This window comes from Chinchilla lanigera, unplaced genomic scaffold, assembly GCF_000276665.1.
Source record: "Chinchilla lanigera isolate Chin_1 unplaced genomic scaffold, ChiLan1.0 scaffold00025, whole genome shotgun sequence".
Lineage (NCBI taxonomy): Eukaryota > Metazoa > Chordata > Mammalia > Rodentia > Chinchillidae > Chinchilla > Chinchilla lanigera.
Window position 1 is genome coordinate 8,078,948 of NW_004955426.1, and position 17,415 is coordinate 8,096,362.

At 34.4% G+C, this 17,415-nt stretch overlaps 1 protein-coding gene across 4 annotated transcripts in view; it reads right to left on the reverse strand.

The window, feature by feature from the left end:
- The window catches only part of Cdh18 (cadherin 18, type 2), a 403,648-nt gene that overhangs the window by 164,256 nt on the left and 221,977 nt on the right, over window positions 1-17,415 (reverse strand). For all 4 annotated transcript variants that reach the window (XM_005386140.2, XM_005386139.2, XM_013515026.1 and 1 more), the window contains exon 4: window positions 15,407-15,526. In XM_005386140.2, coding sequence (XP_005386197.1) covers window positions 15,407-15,526 — 120 coding nt within the window. The remainder of the gene's footprint in view (window positions 1-15,406; window positions 15,527-17,415) is intronic.

Consider the following 17,415-nt stretch of genomic DNA (forward strand, 5'->3'; position numbering starts at 1 on the left):
AAAAAAAAAAAAAAAAAAAAAAAAAAAAAATATGTTTAATGCATTTCAACTGTTAAATATTCACTAGATTAATAAGCAAATGTGGTAGGCAACTGGATTAGGTAGAAATATTATAGGCCATCAGATTAGGCTGGGCCCTTGAAGGAGCCTGTATGGAAGATACCTTGCAGCTATGAGAGAGACAAGCACTTCCGATGTGCGCCAGGCCTCAGGACAAAAGATTAAATAAATGCACCCGCACCTCCCTAAGAATGGACTGATATTCTAAATAGGTATCAATCACCTTGAGAAAAACAGGAAGAGTCACTAATCCAGCCTCCTACAGGAAAGGTCCCTATTCTGTATTCATGTCCACTTGCTGTGTGACTCCCTTCCCCATTTGATCCCATTTTAATCAATTTTACCTGAGCAACTGTGCTTGTCATCTTATTGGTTGACCATAGTTTTGGCCCACCTCATGCCCACCTTGCAAGTTCCCATTTTTTCACCACCTTGGACCCGCCTCACCTTGTGGATTTGCTCTATAAAAACCCTAGAAAATGCAACCCACTGGGGTCCCCTCTTGTCTCTCTCTCAGACAGAAGCTTTCCTCCCCAATAAATATATTCTGCTCTTAACCTTCATTGTTCCTAAAATTCATTCTTCGATTTTAGAGAGGATAAACTCATCCCAGATATCTTTCAGGTTGGGAGCTTCTTTCCCCTATATCAACATTACTACAATGCTTTGTACAGACATTTGCAAGGTAATTCAAAATTAATGTGTGTTTGTGTTTGCGTTGGAGACAATCTTTATTTCCTATTTCTATTGCTGACTTGGCTCTGTGATACCCTATGGGGGGCTGTTAACTCTTTGTTCAGTGTTAATGAACATTTATTGAATGGATAAATGACAACAGGAATTATGTGTGAGGCTCACAAAATATGACAAGGTGGGAAGCCACAGAACACTTTCTAGAGGACAAATGATGCTCAAAGAAGAAAATGAGCTTGCAATAGGATGTAAAGGGCACAGGACAGCACCTACGACACGGACACTGCCACAACACACTGGGGCTGATGTAATGCTTTATAGACTAGACACTGTGGCTTCCAGTCCACCCCTTTGCCTAGGAGGAAACACAAACCTCCTCTTCCTGTTGCACAATCATCTGCACTGAGTGCGCACTTCCCTATGTAAAAGGGAGGACAGGAAATAGAATTGTAGCTACAGGTGTTTATGTGTGTATAGAAGATGATGAAGCAGCTTGCTGGGAATATAGAACCATAATTATTCTTTTCTCTATTGAATTTCTGTCTCAAAACTAATAACTTGTTTATTAGACAAGTACACTTTAGGGTCATAAATTGTGGTTATGTTGCACATTGCTACAAAAGATAATTTAAAATACCGCTGCATTGTGAAATTGAAGGAAACATTGTTCTTGAATATTAAATAGCAACTCATTTCTCAGAAAGAGAATAACTGAATGGCTAGTGATCAGCTAAAACATGAAAACTAAAACCACAGAAATCTCTGTGTGCTCCTCGTAAAATTTAGAAGACATTAAAATCCTTAACATGTACTTATTTTTGTCTCACATCCAATCAAGTAGAAAAATACTCATGGAAAACATAATTATTTTCCCAAAGTTCACTGACAGTCACACACACACTTGTTCTTTACACAATTTTCCACATTGCAATCAGCGTCCTGCGGGCTGCAATAAAGATGGTGTTGGAGCAGGGTCAGCTGACTCTGTGCCTGACTTGAAGAGTGCAGTCAGAATGGAATACAAGCGCTGTGTACAGGAATCTTTGCTACCACAGCCAAAAATTCAACTTTGTCTTTGCTGTGAAGGCAATGATTCGTTTTTGGGGTGTATTCCTCGACAACATCAGTAGTAAAATGTTGGAGTGTACCTCAAATCTAGAAGTAAAAATAGGGTTGATTGTACTTCTCTGTTTTCCTAAAGTTAAATAAGATGCTATATTTCACCACTTATTGTCTGCATTATACCTTTTGTGCAACTAAATGCAATTAAATGTTTTATGTGAAATGTTTTGTGTACATGCATTTGCATGTAGGTGTTCATAGGTATGTTTTCAAATAATTATAAATTTCCTGATAGGAAATTAAGGTGTAGCTTTTTCTGGTGCCCACTCATGCATGCTAAGCATCGGACCAGAAGTTTAGTTCCCATTTTGGAGGACAGAAAACTGAAGCACAGAGTTTTGAGTTGAGTTAATTGAGCCGCATGGGGAATGTACCATCCAGAACAGCAGGAGCATAACAAGTTAGCCAAGTTTGAGCCCAGTGTTCTTCCACAAGCTTCTATTTCCAAGAAATCATCCACTAGGGATATTTTTTATTGTTTCCCAAATTATTGTCCGGATTTCAAATAAGATACAAGTATCACTTAAATAACTGTGCTTTTAATTTACAACTCTGGGAGCAAATGTAAACCTAGAAACTTAAGTGGGTTGGAGAGGTTTCTTTTTTTTTCCCCAAACAACACCTTCTTTTTTTTTGTTTGAGGCAGGGTCTCATGGTGTAGCCCAGGCTGCTCTCAAACATCTGGTTTTCCTCCTGCCTCAGTGTCCCGAGTGCTAGGATTATAAACCTGTGCCACCACGCCTAGCTCCAGCGAATACATTCTTAAAATGACTTCATGGAAGGAAATATTTTATAACCAAAGCAAAATAATTGTTAAAGTTCATAGATTGCAAAAATGAAGTGACTATATATGTCACTATATACTATTTATGATCATTATAGTATAACATAGTAGATTACTTCTTGGGGATAATAATCCCTTTTACTATGTAGTTGTTTATGTTTACTTGGAACTCTATTTTGCTGTTGTGATTGAAAAATGTTTAATAAGGGAACTGAATAACAATTTCGTACAATTTAATTAATTTTTCCGAGTGTGGTGACGCACACCTGTAATCCTAGCACTCATGAAATTGAGGTAGGAGGATCGCTGCAAGTTTGAAACCAGCCTGGGCTACAAAGTGAGCTCAAGGCCAGCCTGAGTTGTATGCGAGATCTTGTCTTAAAAAGACAAAAAAATTAATTAATTTTAATAAATCATTAGCTGAAATTTATGTTTTTACCTTGCCAAATATTTTTCTGAAAATTAATAAAGCTTCAGAAAAACGTTTTTATAACTAGTATTTTGATTTGATCAAGATTAAGTAATAAATCGTGTGGACAGCCTGCACTATAACCTTTGAGTTCCCAAGACAAAAAGTAAATCACCCACAGGGTTCATGGTGTCATTTCTACCTTCATCAAGTGAACATGGGTCCATCTTACTATAGTAGTTTCTTGTGTCCCCGCTGCAGATCTCTTAGTCTGTGATATTTTATGGAGATCTACATGAAATCTTCCTTCTGTCACAGGCAACAGTGAAATTGGCAAAATACTTCACTGGTAAAATTTCTCAACTTCTGATCAATTCTATGGGTGCATATTTACATATGCAGGGATTATACATCTATATGAATAACACATTTAGAAAGAGAGAGAAGAATGCCCGGACAACTGAGAGAGAGGCAGTCCTTTCCCAACGCACATGTTTCCAGCAGGGCCCAGTGGTACATGCCTGTAATCCCAGCACTTGGGAGGCTGAGGCAGTAGGCAGGAGAGGAATTGAAGGTAAGCATAGGCTAGGAAGTTCATGATCAGCTGGGATGATGAGACACTGTCTTATAAAATCAATCAATCGATAGATGTGTTATGTTTCAAAGTTGACGTAGCTTGAGGAGATCATGATGGTGATTATTCTCTTCAGATCTCAGGGATGATCACAGTCTCTGATTTCATTTGGAGTTTGTCTAAGGGTTGGATATGCTGACAGCATATGACAATGATTTCCTATACTAGTGTTTCTTAGGAGTCTTGTGCTGGTCTGTTTCTCCTCTGTATGGAGTCCCAAACACAACTGCTGCTTCCTTCTACACAAGAGCAGAGTAGAACACAGATGCACCCTAATTCATATTTCCTTGGTCCTGAAATATTATATAAGTCATATTCCAGCATGATCATGATTTTTCCTAGTACAAATAGATCTAGCTAGTCACAATTTTATTTGAAAGGTTAATTCAGCATATAGTCACTGTTCATCTAAGGACAAGCATAGTGACTGATTATAGGCATATCGTTACTATTACACGCATGTTTTCATTGAGTTCTATGTGCTTGTTCACCATGTCTTGTTAATTGTTGTCTAATGACCCATATTGAATTTGTGTGAAGTTAAAAAAATGTCTCCAAACTCTAATTCAAAAGTAGGTGAGGTCAGGATCCAGGTAGCATACAGAATCTGTCTTGCGATTCCTTAAGGACAAGGCACAGTCAATATTCTGAAGATAAATATTTGTACCTAGTTTAAACTGAGTGTACGTGTCTCCTTCAAATTTATATTTAAGCCCTAATCCCCAATAGTATTTGAAGATAGGCCTTTAGTAGGAAGTTAGTCAATGAGGGTCAAGACCTCATGAATGAGATTAACAGCCTTAAGAGAAGAGACATAAAATATCTCACCTCCCCCTCCTCCCTCTCCCCTCGCCTTCCCTTTCCAGTCCCCTTCCTCTCTCCTTCCCCTCTACTCCCCCTTTTTTCCTCCTTGCTCTATAGGTGGACATTCATACACTGTACCTGGAAGAGAGCCCTGCCTACAATCTTACCATGTTGGAACACTGAACTCAGACTTTCCAAAATCTACCATGAGAGAAAATGTAAATGTTTTCTGCTTTAAGGCACACAGTCCACATTATCTTGAGAAACAGCCTAAACTAAAACTAAATGTATTTTGTACATTGTTTTATCAGACTGTCCTTTAATATCCTTTTCTAACTTTCTTTCTGGAAAGGTTCCTTTCCTGTTTTACCTTGTGAAGATAGACTCAGTGATTTGGACAAAGTAGTCATCATCTCATACTGTATCAAACTTACTTTGTCTCTTAATGTATAGCATTCTGAACAAATTGTCCTATGAACAAGAGTTCAAAACCAAAGTATACTCATTTTCTGAGAACACCTAGGCAATGCTTGCATGAAGCAATATTTCCATCATGTCCAGTGGCATGTATGCAAACAACTTGAAATTCATGCCAAAGACAAGAAACACTTCAGGGACATAGGAAAATTTAGTGTAAAGCAACATTTTTCTCTTCATTCTTTATTGTCATTAAAAAAAAAAAAAACATAAGATAGCAACAGATAGTTTCCAATCACTTATCCTAATGTAATCTTGTAGGTCAGAAAGTATGGATAAAGAAAGAGAAAATAGTCTCACTGTCAAGAAAAACACTAATTTACTTATACCAATCAGATAAAATTATACAGAAAAAGAAAATCAATGAAAGTGGAATATGTATGTTTAAAAATATCAGGATGATCCTGTTTCTTTTAAATATATGTAATTTCTACAGTAGTCAGGTAAAATACTTATTCTTTTTTTTTTTTTTTTTTTTTTTTGCAGATGAGGGGTTTGTCACTCACAAAGAAAGAATAACCTTTGTAAGTAACAACCATGAGCTCCTTCACTAGGCCCTGGTAATTTTCTTTCATCATTTTAGTTACCATAAGTCCTAATTTAATTGAGGCAGACCATAATAATATGTCCTGATGATGTATTGAAGAAGAAATGATAAAATTAATAGAAAGAAAAATTAAAGCCTGAACTCCACTCTCCCATGAATTATCTCACTGAGTATGCTAGTCTCGTGGCCCATTCTCCAATAATTTCTTTTGTCTGATGAGAATGACTAGTCATATTAGGACAAAGATGATATGCTACAAATATGAGTACTGAAAATATCCCGAGGCAAAATATCAACAATTACAACTACATTACAAATTAGCTACATTACCAATGCTACACACTAAAAAATAGTAGATGAACAACAACTAAAAATAAAATCTGAGGGCACTAAGACTCCACTTTACCTGTCTCTAAGTAAATGTGGAGGAGTCTAAGAGTGAAGATTATTGACTATATTCACATGTACCCAGGCAGCAAATGCCTTAAAAAACTATGACTGTTCCTTTGGGTTTGCAACTGCTATCAATCAGCTACCTCTAGGGGTCAATCAAGCAATCTCCTGGAGAGAGGCGCTCACAAGAGTTTGGCAAGACTGAAGGGGATACGAAAAACAGGGCACCGTTTTGACAGGTGCAGTGCTGTTGCTGCATTTGTCTTCAGGTGACGATATTAGAAGGAATTGAACATTTTGAGTACGGGAATGTGGTGACAGCAAATGTCACTGAAGTGCTCAGCTTGCAGAGGAAATGCCACCTATCAGGCACCATAAATATTTATTCAAATAATAAAAACAGGAATAAATGTTTTAAGAATGTGAAACAAATGCCAACTGGAGATCCATGACTATGTTATTAGATTGATGTACATGTGATGTAGATTTTCTCTATATAAATATAGAATGGAAATACGATGTTTGAAAGCTGTTTATGTGTTTTCCTTCCCTTTAATTTTCTGAGGTGTGCAGGCACAATATCTTAGGGAGAACACCTGGGACCACAAAGCCCTCTTTGCTTACATGTAAGCTACTTTTGCTTCAGATGAATGCCTCAGAAATGAAGAATGACATTCTCCTGTGGGTCTTTTGTAAGCGTAGGAATGCTGGAGGCAAAGCCTGCTTTTTAATACATTTCAACGGGTTCCCAACCTGTACATGAATTTGAGTAGCTCACCCTTCCTAGTATAAAAGCTAGTGTTGGCCTTGTTAACACATACTAAAATAGGAAGGGTATTTATTTTTTCCAACACCTTATCCATGGTCCTCTTACTACCCTAAATTACCTTCCAATTCATATGCTATAAAATTCCCTAACTATTGTTAAATTCTGAGGAATAACTTAGAAAACTATTGCACTGCTGGGGTTCCATGTCAGGTCTCACATATATCAGACAACAGCTTTCTAGTGAGCTACATACTGACATATATTTACTTTTCTAAAAAAAATTGAACTTAGAACAGGAGAAACAAACGGAGGAAGGAGGTAAGAAGGGCTAAAAACCACAAAGGAAACAAATTGTGAGTGTGGTCAGTATACTTTTCTAGGATTTCTGGTGCTATTGATGCAGAAAAAGAATGAGAAGTGTGGCTGTAATATTCAAATGTTAAGCCTTATATCTGAGGGGACATTTCTAGTTAGCATAATGGAAGATATATATGTTTTAAAAGGACCTGAGCTCCCATAGTCCTCTCCGGTCAGAACAATCCCTCTTCCGGGAACATATATCGACTCCCCATGTCTTTGAAAAAGAATGAAGCTCCTGCAAACCTGCCAAATAACAAAAGTGAGAATGAAAAAGCCTCCGATGTTACTCAGTTCTTGTAGAATATCCTTGAAGGCACTAAAAGAACAGAGACAAGAAAGTGTAGCCCCAAGAATGAGAGAGATCCAAGTTTATGTAACAACTGAATCAATTTAATCTTCTGTGACAGAAATAGGAGGATTTGGAGGTCATTTAATGTTAGTTTCAGGTTGATTTCTTTTTGCATGGATGATCTGGGTCTCATATTCTCTGATTCGCTATAAACAGGTCTGCCTCCTAAAGAAGCCCTAACTTAGCAGCATCTAGAACACAAAGGAGTAGTGACTTTTGCCAGTAGTGTGGAGCAGGGAAACAGACTTTAAAGCCAGTAGTTAGGCTCCAGAAACAGGTTGCAAGCTTACACTCCCAGATCTAGAATGTGCAGAATATCAGGAGCTGAGGACATCCCTTCCCACACTGCGTGGCGTGGGATCTTGGGCCATTTCTTTGGGTTTTAAAGAAAATGTGTATCTCCTAAAAGGTGGAAATCAGGCAAGTAAGACCAAAGAAAAAGGAACGTGACACAGAGATTTTAAAAAGAATGGAGAAACATTTTTTGAAAGTCATAAATTCACTATGTTCCCTTATTCAGCTTGTCTAAATTCCCTATGTGAAAAATATCAAAACATTTGAAAAATGAAGTCATTATGATAATAATACACTATGAGCATCAACATTAGAAACTGGTCCTAATTGAAAACCATACTCCCTGAAAGATACTCTGTTTCTGGAAAATGAATATTATTATCTTCTTTATGTCAAACAAAGCAAGAGTCATTATGGAAGATACAGAAGTGAGGAATGGAAGCTTCAAGGAATTTGCATCCCAGAAATTGAGTTTTCAATCACATACATGAAAACCAAAATATTTTTCTCAGCAATGGTTTCACTTGTGACCTAGTGACTCAGCAATTTCATTTATTATAATGTCCAAAATACAAAGCTTTTCAAGCTTTCAAATACTTAAATTTTTTTTGGCCATCCCCAGAAAAATATTCTAAAATTAAAGTTTAAAGAGTTGAAAAAAATAAGCAGAAATTGATGTTTACAAAAAAAAACAGAGATGAATCATATTTTACAGTAGAATGAAGGTAACATTAATTTATTTTAGAAAAATGAAACTTCTCAATGATTGTGTCACTTTTTTCTATAGACCACTCATAAACTAAATAGTGAATTCAGAGCCATAAAATAGATCCTTTCCACAAGAACACCGGGCACACGCTTGCACATGCAAGATACACTCTACGTGTGCAAGGGAAGGGTCACATGGTAATGCCCATGACCTTAGGAAGCCTCAAGGCAAAGGGGAAATAATGTGAACAAAACAGCACAGCTATGTTTTGTAGGAAACACGAACAAGTCACTCAATGGTTAGGTAGATCAGCTCTAAGAATCCGAGGTACCCACCAGAGATGTAGAGGTAAATCTGAGAAAGACAAACCACGAAGATTAATATCCTAGTAAGTGGTAAAATAATAGGAACAAAATGTTTGGTTAAATTACAGAGGTTGGTGAGAGTTGACAACTATGAAAAGAAATTAACAGCATACCTTTAATATTTAGTTAGAGGAAATTCTAACAAGTCAATAGAATAGGAAACCATTTCATCTTGGCCAGGGGAAGAAATAGGCTTTTAAGATAAATTTGAAGAAATGGAGCAGGAAGATTAACTTGTCTGGAGATTAACTTCTATGAATTACATATAATCAGGTTAAAAATTATAAACTCAATTGCAATATTTCTTGTTATGTACCAACTCAATATTCAACAATAATCAAGAAGCATCTGTAATTGCCAGTCTAAGACCTCAAAATGTGTGCTGCCAAAACAATAATTCCTGATATTTTTCAAAAGAATATTGAGATGCAACAAGCATGTAGTAAGTCATAAAAGAAGATGTGAATTTATTTTTTACTAGGAACAAATTATATAAAATTTACTCTAATTGATCAACATCAATTTTTATCATTTGAATGTGTAGAGATATCACTACACTTTTAGAGTCAGTAAGATATTTTTTCAGCTCCTGAGAATAACTGTTTAAGTTGTGACAAAGAGCTGATATGTATGAAAAATTAGATTGAAAAATTGGATTGATTTAATTATTTTGCTTGCTTGAAGCTTTATTTATTTTTGATGTACCTGACATGAAGTTTAAGGGTAAGTTTCATTCTCATTCCAGTGAAATGGCTCCATCTAAAGTTACAGAGGACAGTCTCAGTAGCCTAGAGCCCCAGTCTGACCCATGGTTTTCTTTTCTTAGTATTATCACACTTATGCTTGATATCAGGTTTGTTCCTATCACTAGAGACAATGCTCTCTTTGCTACTGAGTAGGACAGTAATCTGACGTTAGTAGTAACTATAAAGTTCTTTCCTAAGTCAAGAGCATTATCTGTCATATATGCATTTGCAACAAAGCTGTCAGAGAAAACTGCTTTTCTTTTCAGCCTCTTTTGACACTGCCAACAAACAGTATTTTTTAAAAAATATTAAACCAAGGTAAAAGATCATTTCTAGTCTAGTGCTGGTACTGAAGCTGGAAGTTTATTATTAATTTGGAGAAAGCACCAGGCTCGCTGTGTTCAGTAGATTTCAGGATGGGAGAAGAGAAAGTCGTCTGAGAAGCCCACTCTACTGCCTACACCATGCATTCTGCTGTGAAGGGTTTTCTTTTTCCTGCAAAGCACTTTGCACAGATGTCCCGGGTATCAGCACTCTGCGTGCCTGAATAAAATTAATGGAACCAGAGTAACTTCAGTGAGGTCTTTTCCTCAACAATCTGCATGTCACTTTCTCTGTTTGCTTTTTGTCATGTGATTACAACAGGGTTCCTCTGTGATGAGTGATGTGCACATGTTTACACTGAGAAGATAATAAACCCAAGAGGATAAGTGACCTCCAAATAAAGAGACCAAAACCATCGCTAAAACCTTCTGGCAGTTTTTGGTTTATATTTTACTGTGTTGCAGTAAAATCTTATTTTTAACTGTGTGTGTTGTTGTCCTGAGAAAAATGAGAATAAGGATAGAATTAGCAAACTGAGAAATTTATTTTGAGCAGAGCATCACTAATGTCTACTGGAGTTCACTCTTCCTTCAGTGCTGCAGATAATGGATTTATTCTTGTGTTGATTCTTCCCACTCTGCTGCAGCTTGGGAACTTTTTTTTAGGATTCTTGTCAAAAGAAATTAAAATCAGGTGTATTTATAAATTGATGATATGCCACAGTTTTGAAGAGATATATTCCATTGTTGCATGTGAAAGCAGATTTTTTTCAGGTATAAGGATTGCTGATGAATTGATTTTTGTCTATTATATGGTTAATTATATGAGAAATATTTTAAAATATATCTGTAATGATTTATGCAATCAAGTATTATTGTCTTTATCATTACTATTATCTATCAGAGATGGATGAAAATGCATATTCACAAATCTTTAACTTTTATAGATATCATGTACTATAATTCAAAAATTTTTTCTTCTTAGATATTCACAAGTATAAAACAGCGATTTGAAGCAGAAAACAACTGTTAAATTTCTTCTAGAATTCTGTAAAGTTAATACTGGGATCCATAGAGATTAAAGAGTGCTTCACATTCTTCCTAAAATTATTCATAGAAATTTTGCTTAAATTTAGTACCTGTGCTCCTTGTATCAAGAAATTTGAGGAAGTTGCAGACAGGAGAAAGTATTTATGAATTAATTACATTATGCAGACAAGAAAAATAGTGCTGAAAATTGTATTTTCAATTACAAGACCCAGTGAGGCTTATTGAGTTATTTTTATAGCTGATTGATTTCTGCTACAAGATGTTAAGGCAAGGTTATCTTGTCGAAACATAGTGTGGGTCTAGGCCTGTATGTTAATGACTTGTTTCAAATAGAGAACACTTCCCAGCTTCCTCTACAGATACTACTCTCAGTCAGGACTATGAATTCAAAGGTAAAATGTCGAGTATTGCACTGTATAACTTTTTTTCTTCTTTTCAAGTATAAAATTTTCTAGTACTTTCTCATATTTCTGAATTTTGTAAACATTTCTTGAAAACACCGGCAATAAAAATGTCCTTCACAAATAAACATAAAGGCTACATACTTTTTAAAAAAATATGTGTAAGTATTGGGGCTAAAATTATGCCAAACAAAATAACCTTTTCTTCTATTTCAGAAATGAATATTTCATACTCTCATGACTGTCCATTATGTAGTAATTTTGATAATTCTTGTCAAACTTAAAGAAAGAAGAGGAAAAGAATATTTTACTGAACACTTACATTTTTCTAAGGACTGAGCTAAAGGCATTGCCCTAACTAATATTCACCACTATTAGACACATGAACGATCATAAATAAAACCAGGATTACATAAACCAATGTATCCCTCTGATCTTCTCAATCTCAGGTTTTCACTCAAGTTTTCAGTTTTCCTGAACTGACCACGAGGACTCAGGATCTCTGTGAAACAGGCACACATATTAAGTGCCAAGGACAACGTGAAGCACTTCCTGTATCAGTGAATGTGAAACAGAGAGTAAAGTATGAAATGCCTATCAAATAATGGACATTCCACAACTTTCTATGCCAAATTAAAACTGCACACTGGCATTTTATGTGTCCTATTCATTTTGTTTCTGGAATGAGACCGGATGGATTTACTGCTCTGTTTTGGGGAGTAAATAAAAGCAAGTACCTCAGTTCCTTTGTGCAACAAATAGATCGCTGGCTTCTGCAGTTACGGCCAGGCAGAAATGTCATGACATCTAACTAGATATATAAATCTTGAACATATTGATTATTTTTAATGGAGTTGAAGTTATGTTAACTGAGGTAGGTTTAACATTTGAGTCGTGTTAATAAACAAGAATCATTTCAGATTTCTCTTGCATGGGGCTCTCATCCCTTTATATGACTTTTTCATTCAGCATACATATTTCCTCAAAATACCTTGCTTGTGTTTTACCTATTTTATTGATTATTAAGTTTATTTTTACTTGGAAATGTTTTGTTTGCTTTAATATGGTCAGAAATAGTATGTTTCTTTGACATTTCTTTGTCATATTCTTCTGCACCTTTAAAATGGTAGTTAATGTCTAAAACACCATTTTAAATGATCATTGGTCTTTGTATACGCTCAGCAACATCATGCCATAGATACGCTGACAAAGTTATTCAGAACAATAAATTGTTCACAAGATTTGTATTTTACTGTAATGATTAAGAAGATTTCTTTTTTTTTTTTTGGTTTTTCTCCGGTACCGGGAACCAAACTCACGACCTTGCGCTTGCCAGGCAGGCGCTTTTGCCGCTGAGCTAAATTCCCAGCCCCGATTAAGAAGATTTCAGTACGAACATTTGAGACACTACATCAATTCTATGTATATGGGAACACAATTGCTACTTATCTACTTTCTTTGGATACAGTATTTTGCCAAAGATTTATGTAATAAAATATAACATCTCAATGGAAGCACATCATTAAAACATAAGGTGGATAATGCCTTTTAATGATGGAAACAAGGCAGTATAAATTCTTGTCATAGTCATAAGAACTCCAAACTGTAATTTTTTTTTGGACCGGGAATCAAACACACGACCTCACGCTTGCCAGGCAGGCGCTATGCCGCTGAGCTGTATCCCCGGCAGAACTGTACTTTATTTTGGCATAAAAATTATCCTTATTATAATTGGTCTTCAGTGAACATAATTAAAAATGTGTGGAAATGGAATCATTCCAGTCATGAAGTTGTAACTGAGTGGTGCTATTAAAACAAATCTCTATAAACGACTCCTACCCCACACTTCTGATATAACATCCCACCCAAGGAAATTGATTGATTCTCAGTGTTTGTTCACATTTTAAAACACAATTTGAGCTAAATTCATTAGTTCTGAGCATGTTCAATTGCATAGTAATAGCTTTTTTAAGCACAAGTTACAAAAATCATCTTAGCTTTGAAGACAATAATGAGTATTTTATAACCCTCAACACTTTCTATAAATAAATTGCTGTCTAAAACATTTGTATATTTAAACTTCTTTAAAAACATTTTATGTGCTTATAGTCAGCAGCATATATATGTATAGGTTGCCATGATGAATTAGCTGGTGAAATACAGACATTAAAACATATCAATATGGAAGCATACATTTCATTCAATACATCATACCACTTATGGAAAGGGGCAAGGAAATGGTCAGTCCACGTCTTCATAATGCAGATGTTTAATAAGGAACTGTGTTTGAGATAAACATTTTTGTTGATAAACAAAGTACTTGCTTTACTTATACATACACAAATTAATTTTTATTTAAATATGATGTTATTTGTTCATTTACTCCCATTAAACACAAAGTTCATTTTTGCCTTCAGAGGGCTTGTTTAACTATCCAAGTGCACACATAATATGTAAGTATAAAACATGTATGCAAACTTATGCAAACACACTCTCCGACACAAACACAGAAAGATATTCTATAAACCAATAACGTGCATAAGAGGTACCAAAGTTAAAATATATTCCATGCATAGTATCTGTATTTTAGCAATAATCTACTATGTAAATATAACAGTAATTGATAAATAAACATGTGGCTATATATAGGACTATGATTTTATGCCTAGAATGCATGTATTTATAGTACTAACTACATTTGCAATGAAAACACTTACTTTCCTTGTTTCTTTAGGAAACTGCATATTGAAAATGAGAAAGATATTTCTATTATATTTGAGACAAATAATGTTTCAAATTGGTGTCAAACATGAAAATAGGAATATAGCGCAAACTACACCAGAATTGACAGTATTAAAACATAATTGTTGGGACAACAGAACAAAAGAAACAATGCGTCATCTAAGGAATTTTTTAAGCTTTCAGTCATTGCAAGCTCTCACTTCCCGTATCTACATATATGAAAACTTTGTGTCATTAAAATTACCAACTTACAAAATGACTTGATTCCCAAGTTAACATTTTACCAATGATTGAATTTTATTTTGTCACTGAAAGAACATATATGTCACATATTCATTTTAAACTTTCTTATGTTACTTATTTTGATAGTTTGCATTTTCTATTTTCACTTGATTTAATGATAAATTCTAATGTGCAATTTGCTTGCTTAAAATATATGGTCTGCACCTATGTGCATATGGACCCTTCATTTATACACCTATGTCTGCAAGCGTTCTTCACCCTCCCTTTTAAGAAGGTAAGCAATAAGCAGTGCATCTAGAAGATCTTGGCAGTGAATTTATGTGTCACAGCACCTCACAGAAAAGAAGGGGCAAAAATCTCGTTTCTCAGAGGACTTAGTGAAAATATTTTGTTTATGAGGACTTGTGCTTCATGTGCTTTTTAGATTACACAGATGTAAGAAACATTGTGATGTACTAGTTAGTACCTTTCTTTTCCATTGTCACATAAAATATGATATCTAATTGTTTTGGCAGAGAAAAAGGAAAAAGAAAGTACAATTTATATTTTTACAAGAAAAATATATATGTCTTTAGAATAATTCTCTACTAATTTATTTTAAGCATTCAATATCTGAGAACTAAATAAATTTCTTATTAGGAGAATACCAATTCAAATCATAGCAATTCTCTCAAGGGAATATAATTTTATAAATATACATATATGTGTATATGTATATAAGTATATATGTATATATATTATGTGTGTTTTACAAATCATGTGATGACCACATTTAAATAAATTACAGAAAAATCTTAAAGCATCACTTACTCCTCTGCCAAAAAGTTAAAATTAATAAGTATAAAAATATTGTATATCCTTCAATTTATATAATATTCTATAAACAGTATTTATATACCATAGAAATATTCAAGGTAATTTGATTTTACTGATGTGTGTATAAATTATGGATTACTAAAAAATAAAATTACCTTTATCTTTATTCAATAACATTGTTTTAGAAAAAGTGAACACAGTTTTAAATATTAGGAAAATCAATATCTGAGGAAGAAAAATCCATAAAAATAAAGACGTAGTATTATTTCCTTGCAACAAGCACCCTCACCCCATGATTACAGGTAAATACACCCACCTGTTTTAGGATCTACAGAGAAGTAAGGCTGTCCCTGGAGAATACTGTAAACCACACGAGCACTGTTTCCGTAGGTAGGGTCGTCTGCGTCAGTAGCTGTCACCTGCAGAACAGAGGTTCCTGTGCATTCAGGAAAAGAAATTTTAGTGTGTGATGGTGTACAGCATATGGTTAATTTCAACAGAGAAAATAGTTACGCTTAAACATCTATGGAGAGGTAAAATGAATCTGTTCTACCAAATTAAATTTGAAGGGAAATGACTGTGTCTTTCCAAATTAAATTTTTAAACTTGAAAATCTTTTTTTTTTTTTTATTCATTCTCTGCCATATACTCTGTTGAATGAATCCAAAACAGAACATTTGGTCTCAGATATCTTTATGCTTCAATAACAAGGTCAAGGGTCTTTTGGACCCTCATATGAATCAGAATAGGCTTGCACTGATGCTCATTGATGAACTTGATGTTAACTGTTGAATTAAAGGTGGGTAAATTTAGGGTGTATATGGCACCCCTGGTAACTTTTCAGCAAAGTGTAGATTGAATAGTTTTTAATTAAGGTAGAAGGATGAATAAGTTGACATAATTTCAGAGACATCAAATAATTTTTCATTATTCATATCTTTTTTATTTTTTATCTGTAAGTATTATTAATGAATCTCAAAGCTGGTTTTCTGGGTTCTATTTTTGTACCATATTATATCATTACTTAATAATATACTAACATATGTAATTATCTTTCTAAATTTGATATAATAATATACCCGTGAAACTGGATTTTTAACATTACAGTGCATTTAAAGTAACTTCTAAACACTGTATTTTAGGTGATAAAATTATGCATCTATTATGTTGATTTATTTATGCTTATATATTATGATACAATTTGCATATTTAAATCCATCTCTATTATATTTCAGTTACTTCCAACTCAAACCTTATGTAAATGTAAAATTTAAAGACCATAAATTAATGTATATTCAAATTTAGTATAAAATTTTAACAAAACCTGTCATTTATTCACAAAATGTACCTTCTGAGTCATTTAATACTGCATAGTTAACATTTTATTTTATATAATGACAAACATTCTACCAATGTCTACATAGCAAATGAAAATACTTTTATAATCAAGTAAGCCTGTATAAAATTGTGTATTCATTCTGGTATTTTAATTTTTGAACTGTAATAATTATCTTAATGATTTAGGAGTTAATATCTGTTCAGCTACAAAACTTGGACTTCTATACTGAAATTTAGACACACGTTTAAAAGAACAGTTTTGTGTCTTTAAGAATCCTAAAATGTTTATTAGAATTGATGTGGCAATTTCACTTTATAGCCCTAATTAGCAGATCATAAATGTATGTGAACTTCTAATAGCATACTATCAGTCTGGCCTTTACATACTACTTTGACACTGAGACACTAAAGTTAAACTCAGAAAGTTAGGATTTTGTCATGTTTAAAAGTGAATTCAAATTATAGGCCAGTAAGACACAATGACAGTAAATGTGGGTAAGAATGCCTGGAAACTGGGTCAGATACGCAAAGCTAGTGGATGTATGAGAGTCTGGTAATTCCTTATAAGACAAAAAAACACAACACCATAAAACTCAGCACATCCTCCTTGGGCATTTATCCAAAGACATTAAAGCTTATATTTACATATAGAACTGTTCAAAATTACTCATAATAAAATGTTTTGAAATGGTCTCAAACTAGACATGACCCCAGTGGCCCTCAGTAGGACAGCCCTTAAAGGAACCATGGTGTGTTTTTTTTATGGACCGGCACTCAAGAATGACAACCGAAATGAACACACCACTGATATGTGTAGCAACTTGGATGACTCTTCTTCTTATCATATGAGATCAAATAAAAGCCACTATTATAAAGTCATTTGTTTTTTTATTTTATTTAGATAGCATTCTTCAGATGGCTAAATCTTAGAAATTGATAACCAAGAATTTGCCAGACGTTTTGGGGTAAGAAATGAGGGAAATGGGC